Source organism: Scyliorhinus torazame, chromosome 13 (genome assembly GCF_047496885.1).
Source record: "Scyliorhinus torazame isolate Kashiwa2021f chromosome 13, sScyTor2.1, whole genome shotgun sequence".
NCBI classification, from domain to species: domain Eukaryota; kingdom Metazoa; phylum Chordata; class Chondrichthyes; order Carcharhiniformes; family Scyliorhinidae; genus Scyliorhinus; species Scyliorhinus torazame.
This window is the reverse complement of record NC_092719.1, coordinates 207,419,060-207,433,841: the sequence shown is the minus strand read 5'-3', so window position 1 is coordinate 207,433,841 and position 14,782 is coordinate 207,419,060. Positions and strand designations below refer to the sequence as shown.

The 14,782-nt window shown below is 47.4% G+C and overlaps 1 protein-coding gene across 5 annotated transcripts in view; it reads right to left on the bottom strand.

Annotated features, from left to right (window-relative positions):
* sema3b (sema domain, immunoglobulin domain (Ig), short basic domain, secreted, (semaphorin) 3B) overlaps nucleotides 1–14,782 on the bottom strand; it is a 421,273-nt gene that overhangs the window by 10,014 nt on the left and 396,477 nt on the right. For all 5 annotated transcript variants that reach the window (XM_072472978.1, XM_072472977.1, XM_072472975.1 and 2 more), the window contains exons 12-17: nucleotides 13,296–13,515; nucleotides 13,091–13,182; nucleotides 11,053–11,094; nucleotides 6,617–6,774; nucleotides 3,774–3,829; nucleotides 387–526 (exon numbers count right to left, since the gene is read on the bottom strand). In XM_072472978.1, the coding sequence (XP_072329079.1) occupies nucleotides 387–526; nucleotides 3,774–3,829; nucleotides 6,617–6,774; nucleotides 11,053–11,094; nucleotides 13,091–13,182; nucleotides 13,296–13,515 (708 nt within the window). The remainder of the gene's footprint in view (nucleotides 1–386; nucleotides 527–3,773; nucleotides 3,830–6,616; nucleotides 6,775–11,052; nucleotides 11,095–13,090; nucleotides 13,183–13,295; nucleotides 13,516–14,782) is intronic.

Here is a 14,782-nt window from a genome sequence, read left to right as displayed (position 1 = left end):
CCACCCAAAAGACACCACCTCCGGCAATGCAGCACTCCCTCAGTGCTGCACTGAACCGCCAGCCCAGATTTTTGTACTTAAGTCCTGGAGTGGGACTGGAACCCAGAACCTCAGCTGCCACCAAGATAGCCACAGCTAAAACTGCAAAGGAGCAGAAAATGTTTGAAGTTCCGCTGGATTGCATTATTGTTTGTTCAGTGAATGAGGGTGTGTTTTAATCTCTCGGGGTGTAGAGAACTACATGCGGCAAAGAGAGATACCGTGAAAAGAACAGAATTTCTATTAAATGTAGGAATGCAGGGTGGGTTTGTTGGTTTTTGTTTATTAACGTGAAGGATGTTTCTCCATTCACTGATCCCCATTAAAACCTTGGGAATTGTGTGTACCTCATCCCTTGGGCCTCCTGAGCGCTTCTGGAATGTCCAGGTGACCTGTGCTTGCAGGGATTTCGGGATGCACTCCAGAAAGGTGCTGCTGCCCTCCACTCCGTACAGCTTCTTCTCCGCTACCTTGTGCTGATGTCGATCTGTCAAAAATAAAAATCCAGTGTCTGGGGTGAGAGCAGCAACACAAGGGAATCTGGAACCCGTAAAACAGGACAGCATGGGAGAGGGCCATTCGGCCCATCGAGTATATGCCAGCACATGCAAAGAAGACTCCAGTTAGTCCCCAGCTATTTCCACACATCCCAATAATTTTTCTCCCAAGTATTTTTTTCCAATTCCCTTTGAAAGATGCTCTTTGATTCCATTTCCACCATCCAGTGGCTTCCAAATCAAAACCACTCATATAGACAAGTTCTTTCTTGCGTCGCTTTTGGTTCTTTTGCCCAACACCTTAAATCTGTGTTCTGTGACTAATCGGCCCCCTCAGCCACCGGAAGCAATGGGTGCGATTGAACAGCCTCATCGCGCCCGATGGTGAGGTGACGAGGCCGTTGAATCCGGCAAGAGGCCTCTCACGGGATTTGTGACACTCGCAAGATTCATTTGAACCTCACGAGACATTGCGATTTAGAGCTCATTTGAATATGTCTGCGCTGGATTCTCCCCGGGCCTGCAAGTAATGACCTCGCCAGTGGGGCCTGGACCGGGTGCCGTTTATTACTGGTCCGCACAAACATGGACCAGGCATGACAGCACCTCGAGGGTTTCCCAGGCCACTGGAGACACCCGGGTGGTCAGGACAGGGCGGGATGGCTCCCGGTTCTCCCTCTGGCACACGGGCATCTTGGCACTACCACCCTACCACCTTGGCACTGTCACCCTGGCACTGCTGGGTGCCCGGGATACTTTCAGGCTGGCAGGGGCACAGCCCGGGTGCCACTGCCAAGGTTCTGAGGCTGAGGGGGGCCAAGTCCATGAAAGGGGGGGATGAAGGGTGGGGGGGGTGAAGGCACTTAGAAATGTTTTGGTTGAATTTCACCCAATGTCTCTTCAGTTCCCCTTTCTCAATCCCTTCATGGTTTTAAACAACTCTATCAGATCTCCCCCTCGCCTTCTCTGCGCATGGAGCCATTCCCGGTAACCTCTTTGTATTCTATCCAAAGTCTTCAAGTCCTTCAAAAAATGTCATTTAGAACTAGGCACAATATTTCAGCTGGGACCAAACTGGAGTTTTACAAAGGTGTAGTAGAACTTCCTTGCTTTTGTATCCTATATTTCTATTTATAAACCCAGGAGATAAATCCCATGTTATTCAGTTAAAGCTGCCATTCTACTCAATCTATTGCCCCTTACGCAGCATAGACAGCAGCAAAGACAGCCATTTAGTGAAACATAGTCTGGAACATGAACACCATGACCCATTTTTCTGACCTAACCTGAACATGAATAATAGAATCCCTACAGTGCAGAAGCAGGCCATTTGGCCCATCGAGTCTGCACCGGCCCTTTGAGAGAGCACTCTACCCATGTCCACTCGCCTGTCCGCCCCGCCCTTTCCCCGTAACCCCGTAACCTGCACATCCTAAGGGGCAATTTAGCGCTGTCAATCCATCTAATCCGCTCATCTTTGGACTGTGGGAGGAAACCGGAGCACCCGGAGGAAACCCACGCAGGCACGGGGAGAAAGCGCAAACTCCATTGAACCCAGGTCACTGGCACTGTGAGACAGCAGTGTTTAGCATTGCGCAACCGTACCAGCCAACCCCCCCCCCCCCCCCTCACCACACACACACACCCAGGGTGTTCAGAATTGAACGAAAAGAGCTGCAGCTCTGAGCTATGTAAATGGCAGGCACAGCATGATATTATTGACTCTTGTTGCAAACCTCAAATGCATGGATGCCAAGTGAGCATCGGACTGTGAGCTCCCGCCAACCTTCACAATTTAACCTAACGCACCCTGTTGTGAAACTGATGGGAGCAATAATGGGTTTGCATTCTAGACGATTTTATTCATCATTGAAGTCCCAGTACGTCCAACATTGGGCAGGGTGCAAAACTGACATTGCATCCAATCCCGGGGTTCCCTGTCTGGCCAATCTGGTTAAAATTGCCTGTTTAAGACAAAGACATATGGGTCAAGGTAGCTGTGCTGCCCGTCAAACGCTCTCTCAGTCCAAGTCTTTGAAAGAGAAGGCAATTGAAGAAGAAGTGAAATATAGTTCCAAACGACCAAATGGTTATTCATATGGCCGTTGGCCAGAGGGACTTGGCTGTCAGTCACGATGGGCTGAATGGGCTCTTTCTTTCTCTGTCATAATATTCTATCACTGTGGCAGTCACCCCGAAGGTATAGCTTAACACACGTAGGAGTGAATTGAATACAAAAGAAAGACCTGCATTTATATTGTGTCTTTCACAACCTCAGGACATTATAAAGCACTTTAAAGCCATGATTTGATTTGATTTGATTTGATTTATTATTGTCACATGTATTAGTATACAGTGAAAAGTATTGGTTCTAGCATGCTGTACGAACAATGCATACTGTACACAGGGAAGGAAGGAGAGACTGCAGAATATAACGTTACAGTTATAGCAAGGTGTAGAGAAAAGATCAACTTAATGAGACACACTCTTGTGACATAGGACACATAGCAGCCAATTTGCGCACAGCAAACTCCCACAAAGAACACCTGTTTTAACAATATCAATTGACGGACAATTATTGGCCAGGGAGAAATCCCAAACAAATGCTACTGTGTTTTTTATTTGTTCATGGGATGTGGGGGTCGCAGACAGGGCTAGCATTTATTAAATGGGCGATTAGGTCTGGATAAAAGCAAATTACTGCGGATGCTGGACTCTGAAACCAAAGAGAAAATGCTGGAAAATCTCAGCAGGCCTGGCAGCATCGGTAGGGAGAGAAAAGAGCTAACGTTTCGAATCCCGATGACCCTTGGTTAAAGCTTTGACAAAGGGTCAACTGGACTCGAAACATTAGCTCTTTTCTCTCCCTCCAGATGCTGCCAGACCTGCTGAGATTTTCCAGCATTTTCTCTTTGTTTTCTGTAGGTCTGGAGTCACATGTAGGCCAGACCAGGTAAGGACGGAAGATTTCCTTCCCTAAAGGACATTAGTGAACCAGATGTGTTTTTTTAATGACAATCGGCAATGGTTTCTTGGGCATCATTAAGACTTTTAATTCCAGATTTTTATTGAATTCAAATTTCACCATCTGCAGTGTCAGGATTTGAACTTGGGTCCCCCAGAACATTACTCTGGGTCTTTGGTTTACTAATCGAGTTACAATACCACTTCTCCCCCGCCTCCCCAAGAGACACCCCCCAATGTAGAACAGCAGGATCAATATTTATATAAACTTACCTCCCGAACACAGAGTGTTAGGATCTCCATTCCTTACATCCTGACGCCGAAATCGCCTGTGAAGACACACAAATGTTAGACTGACTTAACCGGCCTCGTAGAAATGCCTCAAAATTCCTCACACAATTAATGACTTTCTGAGGGGCAATGATTGTTAAGTCGGAAAATGGGGGCAGCCAGTTTTCACACAGCAACATCCCACAAGCAGCAACTGAATGGGTGACCCAATTAACGTGGATTTGGTGGTCAAGGTTGATGTAGGAACATTGGCCAGGCCAGCAGGAGGACTTTCTACACTTCTTCCGAAAGCACTGCGGGATCTACGATGCCCATCTCCACCACCGGGACAGATGCACAGGATCTTAGTTCACTGTCTCACAAAATGGACAAACCACCAACAATGGAGTACTCCATCGGTACTGCACCTAGATTGTGTCCGTAAACGTTGAAGTGTGGCTTAAACACACAAACATGGCGGAGTAACAGAGGCAGACTGACACATTTCTGTCGTGCTAGGTACACTGGTCTAACACTGGCTGCAACTGGATGCAGCTTAGATCAGAAAGATACTCCAAAACTTGAAGTTAGTTCAATCATGTTTATTGAACTAATAGCACAGTTAGCACAGTTCTCTGTGAGTTTGACTCTCTGCTAACTTAAGTGTGGTTACTCTGTCTGACTGAACCAGACTAGCTCTTAGCCACGTGGTGGAGGTGTGAGGTTGTAACAGCACCTTTGACTGACTCTCGGGATGTTCATCAGTGGAAAGAGGCGGAGTGTGAGTGCCTCGTGTCTTTTATAGTCAGATGCCACCCCTGAGTGTCCTGCCTACTTATTGGTCATGTCTTGTTCTCTGTGTTCATTAGCTGCTTGTCTGTATATCATTATGTGTGTGTCTGCATATCATGACAATTCCAGCAATGTGAATGATTTCCAAATAGTCATGGTCAACTCATAATCAATTCAACGGATATTTATACGGATTGAAAGATGTAAAACTCTGTGTGGTCTCTTGGGGGCATTTGTTCCCTCGGTGCTTCTGTATGTAATATGCCATCAAAATACATGTTCACGCGATGTTGGTCTGCTATCTTGGGTCTCTCATCACGCAAGATCCAGTCTACCGAGGAAATGAGCTGGACTTGACAAGGGTCATGGTGTCGTGAACTCACTTAGCAGAGTATGGAATAGCCACAGTGTCTCGGTTACAACGAAAATTCATCTTCTGTAAGTCCCCAAAAGGCCAGTGACAATGTACGTCTGTGAAAGCAGGACCGTCGAGAAATAACGAGGTTTGAATAACAGCATTTGAAAGGAAAGGACTCGGACGGATATTCCACGCGTCACTGATGGCCAAACAGACAAATGACTGGGTGCACGACAAAGTTGGTGATATCAAGGAAGCTCACATACTCTGGATACATGATATGAACATGAAGGGGAGTGTATGCAATAAGAGGCAAGACACCCGGAGAAGTGCGCAAGGAAGAGCTAAGATGGTATGGAGGGATAATATCAGAACATGGACTGGCCTCTCCATGGGACAGGCAGTGAGGGCAGTGGAGAGTAGGAATCAGTGGAGAAAGATTGTTCATAACGCAGCCAACCTTCAGAATGAGGACAGGTGAGAGACAAGACAATGCAAGACAAGCTATATTTGTGTGGATGGAGTACTCTCTATTAAGGCGCATTACTTCAAAGCAGGAAGAAGTTTTGCTTCTGATTGCCACAAGGGGTAACTTTCGGGTGCATCATTGGACTGGACCAGGGTATAGAACAATGGAGGAAATTAAGGAGTTTAGTTAGAAATTCAGTATTGACTGATGAGTAAATACTGTCGGAACTGGACCAATCCTTTGCTATGCTGTACATTTAAGGACAATGATCATGATATTAATGAGGTAGGAGTGTGGAAACAGCCAAAGAATCCTGCAAGGCCACAAAGGTGGAGGTCCTGCAGATCTTCAACTAGGCCTCATGTGTAGCAGCGGCCACTTGGAGCAGTAAGCTGCAGCCGGGGTTGCCTGTTAGTCTCCCCAGCCGTTGTGAGGTGGGCGTCAGCACCGGTGAGGGAGCTCCAGGCGACAATCAGGGGCAGACGATTGTGAGAGCTCCAGACGGAAGCCACTGGAGAGTGGAGCTGGAGGAGGCCGAAGGCTTCTTCGAGGGGCCCACGTTACAGGCGGAGGAAGCACTCTTGCCCCTTTTGGCCTGGGAAGACAATTGCCAAAGCAGTACCCCTGGATACCCCAATATCTGCCGCTATTGAAATGGTGGTGTATTGGGGCCAAGGTGATGAGAATTTCACATTTTAGCCTCTCGCTCATTCATGATGGAGCAGAACCTTGTTAAGTGTTGGGGGCTCAGCTTTTCAGAGGCGATTGGGGGTGGGGGAACCTGCCGGGGAAGGGGGGTCCGATGGATTAAATTAAAGAGGGACCTCTCTCCCCGCCCACCACCAGCCTGCAGGGCTAACCTGCCAGCCTGAGCTCTCGGTGACGGCTCTCCCACCACAGGTTTAATCGTTCTTGCCACCTGCCATTGGCACGTGTTTTGGAAGGAATTTGCAGGTTGACATTCAACCTGTTTTGGCCGCATTATGAACACATCTTCCTTGCCCGTCAAGTCTTGAGGTGAGGCTCGAGCCTGGAGGCAGTGTCACAGGAGGTCCCAGAGGTACCATACCTTGGAATAATTTACGTTGGATGCTGTAATGAAGATGCTGTAAGATCTTTCTGGGTGAACCCACTAGGATGGGGGAAAATGACCCATATCAGTGACCCATTATGACAACAGATAATGACCCACAATGAAAACAGACCCCTCCATCTCTCCATTTTTACCTTTTGGTGTTTGCCAGGTACCTGGTACAGGTGTTGCCGTCCCAGGCACAGTAAGGATCTCGGGCCAAGCAGCACTCAGCACATGCCTTCCCATAGATACTACAGTGCTGTAAAGGAAGCTGGGAGATTGCTGTATCGGAGCCAATATACAGCTGTTGCTGTTGAAAAACAAAAACAACTGTAAAGATTAGGGATGGGAATGATTTATCTACAGTTACAAATGAGCCAGAAAATAAATCATAAAATGTTTCTGAAGAATTGCCAGTGGAAATAAAAAGCAGATTTTCCCTGCAATAATTTTGCAGTCAGTGCAACAACAGCGACTATCGAGTCTCTTGTCCCACAGAAATACTGAGGGGGAAATGTCAAGATCCCATGCAGTGCCTCACGACGCCAAGGTCCAAGGTTCGATCCCGGCTCTGGGTCAATGTGGAGTTTGCACATTCTCCCCATGTCTGCGTGGGTTTCGCCCCCACAACCCAAAGATGTGCAGGGTAGGTTCACTGGCCACGCTAAATTGCCCCTTAATTCGGAAAAATGAATTGGACACTCTAAAAATGAAAAAAGAAAAGATCTCATGCAGGCTACATAAATGATTGTCAGGGGAGCCTTTTACAATCCTCGTTTAGACCCATAACATTTTAAAAAGAAACTTCTCGTTAATCACCGAAAGGATGACACGATTTCATAGAATCCCTACAGTGCAGAAGGAGGCCATTTGGCCCATCAGGTCTGCACCAACCCTCCGAAAGAGCACCCTTCCTCGGCCCACTCACTCGCCCTATCCCTGTAACCCCACATAGCCCTTGGACACGAAGGGGCAATTTAGCGCGGCCAATCCACCTAACGTGCACATCTTTGGACTGTGGGAGGAAACCGGAGCACCCGGAGGAAACCCAGGCAGACAGGGAGGAGAATGTGCCAACCCGATACAGACAGTAAGCCAAGATTGGAATTGAACCTGGGTACCCGGCGCTGGGAAGCAGCAGTGCTAATCACTGTGCCCTGGTTTTAAGTTTTTACTGCCACAAAAAACTGAAAACTCCACTGACTGAACATTATCTTAGCCAGCAACTTGCACTTTAAGCCACAAAAGTTGTTATTTTTATTCTTATTTTTATTCGTATTACTTATTTTTAGCACAATCGAAAAAAACACACTTCACTGGTATATTTGTATACTATCCTTTAAGTAGACATTCTGTTCTCTCGAAATCGGTCCAAAGTGGTTCTTAACTCCCAAAAGTTTATTTCTGTCCTTTCCCATTCACAATTGGTATCGTCTCCCCCCCAGAACTGTCTTTCACAGTGAGAGCATTACTGGAGATTCTCCCTCTAGCGCAAGCTCTGAAAATCTTCCAGCCTCGTTTTAATTCCTCATACATTTGGTCTGTCAAGTTGAATGCCAGTTTCCGGCGCATTGGTTAGCACCTGCCAAGAACCCGGGACACTGTCCATGTGGAGATGGCACATTCTCCCATGCCATTCCCCCACAACCCAAAAAGATGTGCAGGATCGGTGAATTGGCCATGTTAAACTGTCTAAATTTTTTTTTTAAGTCGAGTGCCAGTTTCCACACACATTCCTGCGTGGTGAACCAATGAGGATTTTCGGCCTCTAGCTGCTCTTTCTCCTCGCCGCGAGGAGACCAAGCCACCTTTCGTGATATATTAGGAAAGTCTGCAACCCGAGACTTCCTCTGAACCCCTCCTCATGGCAACGTGATTCACATGGGCCTTGTATCCAGGTAGAAATGTTATCCTATCCTGGAATCAAATGAACAGCTCATTCTTAACACTTCCCTGGTTCAGAGACTCTCAAAGTTTTTCCTTCGACATTACTGCCACCTTTTCCATTGCCGGCAAGTGTGAATACCTTGTAACATATTCCCTGGATGACCTCCGACCCCTTGCTCAATTGCCATTTGGTTGGTGTGACCTTTGGCAATAAGTGTCAACGGATTGCAACATCTGTATTTCCCTGACGCCCCCAAAACACACACACCTTTTATCAGAGGTCGATGGATGGCAGACAGGAATGGGAAAACCCGGATGTAATCATTTTCCTGTCCAGTAGAGAGTGTTAAAGATAATTCTTGGGCCCCAACATTTAAACTCATCCAACCGCACTGAATCTGTGATGAACCTAACTTTACCTGCACATTTACTCGTGAACTGTGGGGCATGCTCAATCACTTTGCAGTTAAAACCAGAATTTAGTGTTCTGTCAAATTCTGGATTCTCCACATTGTAATTCATCTTTACAGCTTATCTACAGTAACACAATGCATATTAAGCTGCAATTAGTTTCACAGCTGCACATGTTGTTAGGCATAGTCACCATCCAACATAATGAAGATTCAATTCCTATCTTTTTATGTTGTTTCACAGGCCGGCAAGACCATCGAGGGAGTCAACCACATTGCTATGGTCTGGAGACACATAAATGTTAGCCGGGTATGGGCAACAGATTTCCTCCCTAAAGACATTACGATATGATAATCGATGATAATTTCATCGACACCATGACTGAGAGACGGGCTTTCAATTCCAGATGTTTAGTTAATGGTATGTAAATTCCACCAGTTGCTGTGGTGGGATTTGAACCAGTCTCCCCAGAGTCTGTGCTTCTGGATTATGAGACAGCACGGTAGCATTGTGGATAGCACAATTGCTTCACAGCCCCAGGGTCCCAGGTTCGATTCCCGGCTTGGGTCACTGTCTGTGCGGAGTCTGCACATTCTCCCCGTGTGTGCGTGGGTTTCCTCCGGGTGCTCCGGTTTCCTCCCACAGTCCAAGGATGTGCAGGTTAGGTGGATTGGCCATGATAAATTGGCCTCAGTGTCCAAAATTGCCCTTAGTGTTGGGTGGGGTTACTGGGTTATGGGGATAAGGTGGAGGCGTGGACCTTAGGTAGGGTGCTCTTTCCAAGAGCCAGTGCAGACTCGATGGGCCGAATGGCCTCCTTCTGCACTGTAAATTCTATGAACTACCACTACGCCGTCATCTCACAGTTGCAGTCAGATAATCGCCTGCAATGGCTCCTCTTTCTGTTGCCGCGCATCACCGTGAGTGTGTGCCAAAGATTGATCATTGATCCCATCCTATTTCTCATCAACATGATGTCCCTCGGTGACATCGCCCGAAAATGTCGGTTTCCACCTGTCCATGAGCAATACCAACTCCACCTCACAAATACCTCTCAACCTTTCTCTGTTGTTACGCCGCTTGTCTGATTTCCAGTATTGGATGGGAAGAAATATCCTCCAATTAAACATTGCATAGGACTAAGCCACCTTCTCCAATCCCCACGCCAAAGTCTGTTCCCTATCCACCAACTCCTTGTATCTTTCTGAAGCTGAACCTGATTATTCTCAATCTTGGCACCCTGACTGATTTGGAGTTGAGTCGCTGACCACATAGCCTCTCCGTTACTAAGACTGTGTATTTCCACCTCCATAACATCGCCAGACTCTGCTCCGACCCCACCTCAATTGCTGATGAAACCCTCATCCATGCTTTTACCTCTAGACTCAGTTATTCAAAACTCCAGACCAGCCTCCTGCACTCTCCGTAGACCTAAATGCACCCAAACCCTGTGCCAATTCCCCTTCACCCATCCCTCCAATACTTCCTGATATATTTCCTGGCTTTAAAATTCCTATCCATGTTTTTGATTCCCGGATAGGCTCCACCCATTCCTTGGGCGGGATTCTCCACGCAGCGGTTCACGCCGCTCCAGCTGCAGATCCTGGCGCCAACTGGGCACCGCGGGGTCCGCGCTTGCGCAGTTGCGCCAGCACAAACGCGCGCATGTGCAATGGCCTCCTTCAACGTGCCGGCCCCGACGCAACATGGCGCAGGGCTACAGGGGCCGGCGGGTGGGAAAGGAGGCCCCCAGCCACAGAGGCCGGCCCGCCGATCGGTGAATCCTGATCGCATGCCAGGCCACATCGGAGGCCCTCCCCGCCCCCTATCTCTGGAACCTCCTCCAGCCTGACAGCTTCCCTAGATATTTACGCTCTTCAAATCCTGACCTTTTGCGCATCCCAGATTTTGACAGCACTTTCCAAACCCGCGACCCCTACCATCCTGAAGGACAAGAGCAGCAGATACCTGAGAACAGCACCACCTGCAGGTTCCCCCCTAAGTCACTCGCTATCCTGCCTTGGAAATATATCGGCCGTTCCTTCACTATCGCTCAGCCACAATGCTGGAACTCAGTTCAAGAAGGCAGCTCACCCCCACCTTCTCAAGGACAATGAGGGATGGTAAATAAATGCTGGTCGAGCCAGCGAAGCTCACATCCCATGAATGAATTTTTTTTTTTTTAAATCACGTTATGGCACTTGCCAATCGATTCTGCGAGAAACTGTGAATGACAATCATTGAGTGTCCAGAATCTGAAAATAAAGGTTCGTTTCGGGGTTGTACTTACTCTTTTTGAGGACAGTTGCATGCTGGTTATAGACGTAGAGTCCTGAAACAGAAGAGATCAGGAAAGTCAGCACATGGCCAGCACCAAACTGGTCGGGTGTTCCTCAAAGAAATCTTGGAAGTAAGCCTTTATAATAATAATAATCTCTGTTGTCACAAGGCAGCTAACATTAACAGTGCAGTGAAGTTACTGTGAAAATCCCCTCGTCACCACATTCCGGCGCCTGTTCGGGTACAGAGGGAGAATTCAGAATTCATAGAATTTCATAGAATTTACAGTGCAGAAGGAGGCCATTCGGCCCATCGAGTCTGCACTGGCTCATGGAAAGAGCACCCTACCCAAGCCCATACCCCCACCCTATCCCCATAACCTAGTAACCCCACCCAACACTATGGGGAATTTTGGACACTAAGGGCAATTTGGCATGGCCAATCCACCTAACCTGCACATCTTTGGACTGTGGGAGGAAGCAATGTCCAATTCACCTAACAAGCACGTCTTTTGGGGCTTGTGGGAGGAAACCGGAGGACCCGGTAAAAACCCACGCAGGCACGGGGAGAACGTGCAGACTCCACACAGACAGCGACCCAAGCCGGGAATCGAACCTGGGACCCTGGCGCTGTGAAGCAACAGTGCTAACCACTTTGCCTTAAGGATCCTGGAGCACTCTCACCTATTTTGGTCTGAGAGGCAGCCTGTACAGAATATTATAATGTACCTTCCAAGTCCCAGACCCAATTATCTCTGGGTTTCCTCCCAAAGTCGATGCCAGAAGCTCAAACTTGGTCTTCATGTTGGAGGTTGTGTTGGAAATTGGGTTACGTGTAGGAGATTGAGCCAGTTGGCGACACTCACCCATGGACAGCTTTGCCCAGCACATAGAGGGTGGTACTAAGACTTAGGGCAACCGCTGCAAAGGTTCAGTGGAGAAAGGCCTCATTCTAGGGTCCTCCCACCACAGTATACTGAGCGATGGGGATCAGTGTTGGGCTGTATGTTTGACGCAAAATGTGTATTTTAAATATGATCTGTGATCAGAAGTGTGGTGAAGCACCTCAGAGTGTCACATACTGAAAGATTCTGATGTGAATTTCATTTTATATAAGGTGAATCTTTGGTAAAATAATTTTACAAATTTTATGAATAAAGTATATTTCTTGAAACAAATAGTGTAGGAACTTGTGCAGGAGATTTGGGTCACATTGAGAAAGTTACGGTGTGGAACGTTGCACCAATAGTATATATGTCAAGCATATTATTACAACTTTAAGAATAGCCTGGGAATGTTGTAATTTATTTAACTGAGTCACAGGGAAGTTACAAGTGCAAATAAAGAAGAACATGATCAAACCAGCGGAACAGTGATTCAATCTCACCAACCTGTTGCATGCTTAGAATCATAGACTCCCTATAGTGCAGGAGGCCATTCGGCCCATTCGAGTCTGCACCGACTTTCTGGGGGGTCTCTCTACTTAGGGAGCCCCTGTGCGCCTCCTCCAGTAAGGGAGTCTTTGCGGGGGTTGGGGGGGGGGGGGGGGGTTCCTTCAGTTAAGGGTCTCTGAGGGGGTCTGTTGGGTCGCCCCCATACTTGGGGGAAGGGGGGCACCCAGAGATTCTGGGGATGGGGGGGCTGCTTTTGCGATGCGGGGGTTGATGGGGGTGCTGGTTTGTGGTGCAAACGGAGAATCTCGCCCACTGCTTCGGGTGGTACTTGGGTCAGTAACCCAGAGGACACAGCTGTCAGGACATTAGCAAAATGGCAGCATGAAACGTTTATTTACACAGAAAGCTGTTGTGATCTGAAATGTAGAGCCCTAAACGGTAGTGGGCACAGGAGTCACTTTCAGACAGAAATTAGATAAATACTTGAAGAGGGAACGTTTGCAGAGATATGGGGAAGTTGGGCTAATTGGATAACCCCTTCAAAGAACAGAGGACTCTGCATCCTCCTCCTGTGCTGTGTCTTCCTGTGCAGCTATGTGAAGGCCCAGATACAGGAACAAAAACAAAAGTTAGGTTTTATCATCCCACATCTCACCTTGAAGACTTGCAGCTCTTCGAGAAGAAGCTCTTCCATGTGCTGCCAATTTCCCTTTGGTACCGAGATCACTTTCAAGACTGTCCCGACATCTAAGAATCCAAATGGGAAGAAAAGATTGGAGGACGGCAGCAGCTTAAGTATGAAACAAAAAAAGGTTGCTTAGAGGCACCTTGTAGCTGGCAAATCAAAACTAAAACCTTACCTGTTCCAATAAACATGACGTCGTAGCGTCCATCGCCTGCCTCCACTCGGTCCACCACTATCTGAGTGAAGCTGTAGTCAACATTGGTTTTCACCAGGATTGGGCGATGGTTAATAGGGTCGATGGGATTGTACATGAGGGGGTGGTTACGGGCGAACAACACAACGTCATCAGGAAACTCCTTGGTTGACTGAAAGCCTCCAAAGGTTTTGCTTGGGCACTGGAAATATGAAAAGATAAGTATTAACTGTCAAAACTTTGTGCATTTCAATCTCCAGGAACACTTGCATGATAGTACACAAAAAAAACATTCTTCGAGCGATAACCACACCTAGTTAACTAAGCCCTGGCTCCGTTGCAATACGGTATGGATTATTTCCCACTTGCTGGACCAAGCAGGAAACTGGGAATACCACAAAACTAGCCACATGAAGTCAGGTACCTCAAGTTCTTTATTATTATTAAAGAATCATTGAATGGTTACAGCACAGAAGGAGGCCATTTGGCCTGTTGTGTCCGTGCTGGTCCTTTAAAAGAGCAACTCATCTAGTCCCACTGCCCCGCCTTTCCCGTAACCCTGCAGTTATTTCTCTTCAGATAACTATCCAATTTTCTCTTGAAAGGAACCACTGAATCTGCCCCTGCCATACTCAGGGAGTGCACTGCAGACCCTAACCACTCACTGCGTGACAAAAGAATTCCTCGTGTGGTCATTGATTCTTTCGTCAATCGCCTTAAATCGGTGTCCTCTGCTCACTCTATTTTCTAAAGCATCCCTATTTTATCAGATGTGTTGTGAAGTAGGTACGGTACTGGTCTATTCAAGGCAGAAGGTCTGTGCGTAGGGCTATGCAGTGGGGGTAGTGATTGAGGGATGCAATTAGCCTCAGAATAGTTCAGGCAGGGAACAAAGCCTGGCTGACACATAAAGAATAGTCATTTGGTTATAGTGCTGAAGGACAATCATCATCCTGGAATCAAACCAGTCAGCACCTTCAGAAGAAATAGGAGATAGCAAACTAGTAATCCATTAAAACCAGACTAATGCCCTGGGGGCACAGGTTCAAATCCCACCACGGCAGCTGGTGGAATTTAAATTCAATTAATAAAATCTGGAATTGGAAGTTAGTTTCAGTAATGGCGACCACAAAACTACCATCGATTGTCGTAAAAACCCATCTGGTTCACTAATGTCCTTTAGGGAAGGAAATCTGTCGTCCTCACCTGGTCTGGCCTACACGTGACTCCAGATCCACAGCAATGTGGTTGCAATGGCCGAGCAAGACACGCAGTCAATGGGCAGTTAGGGATGGGTAACAAATTAAATGAAATGAAAATGAAATGAAATGAAAAGCGCTTATTCATAGAATTTACAGTGCAGAAGGAGGCCATTCGGCCCATCGAGTCTGCACCGGCTCTTGGAAAGAGCACACTACCCAAGGCCAACACCACCACCCTATCCCCATAACCCAATAACCCCACCCAAC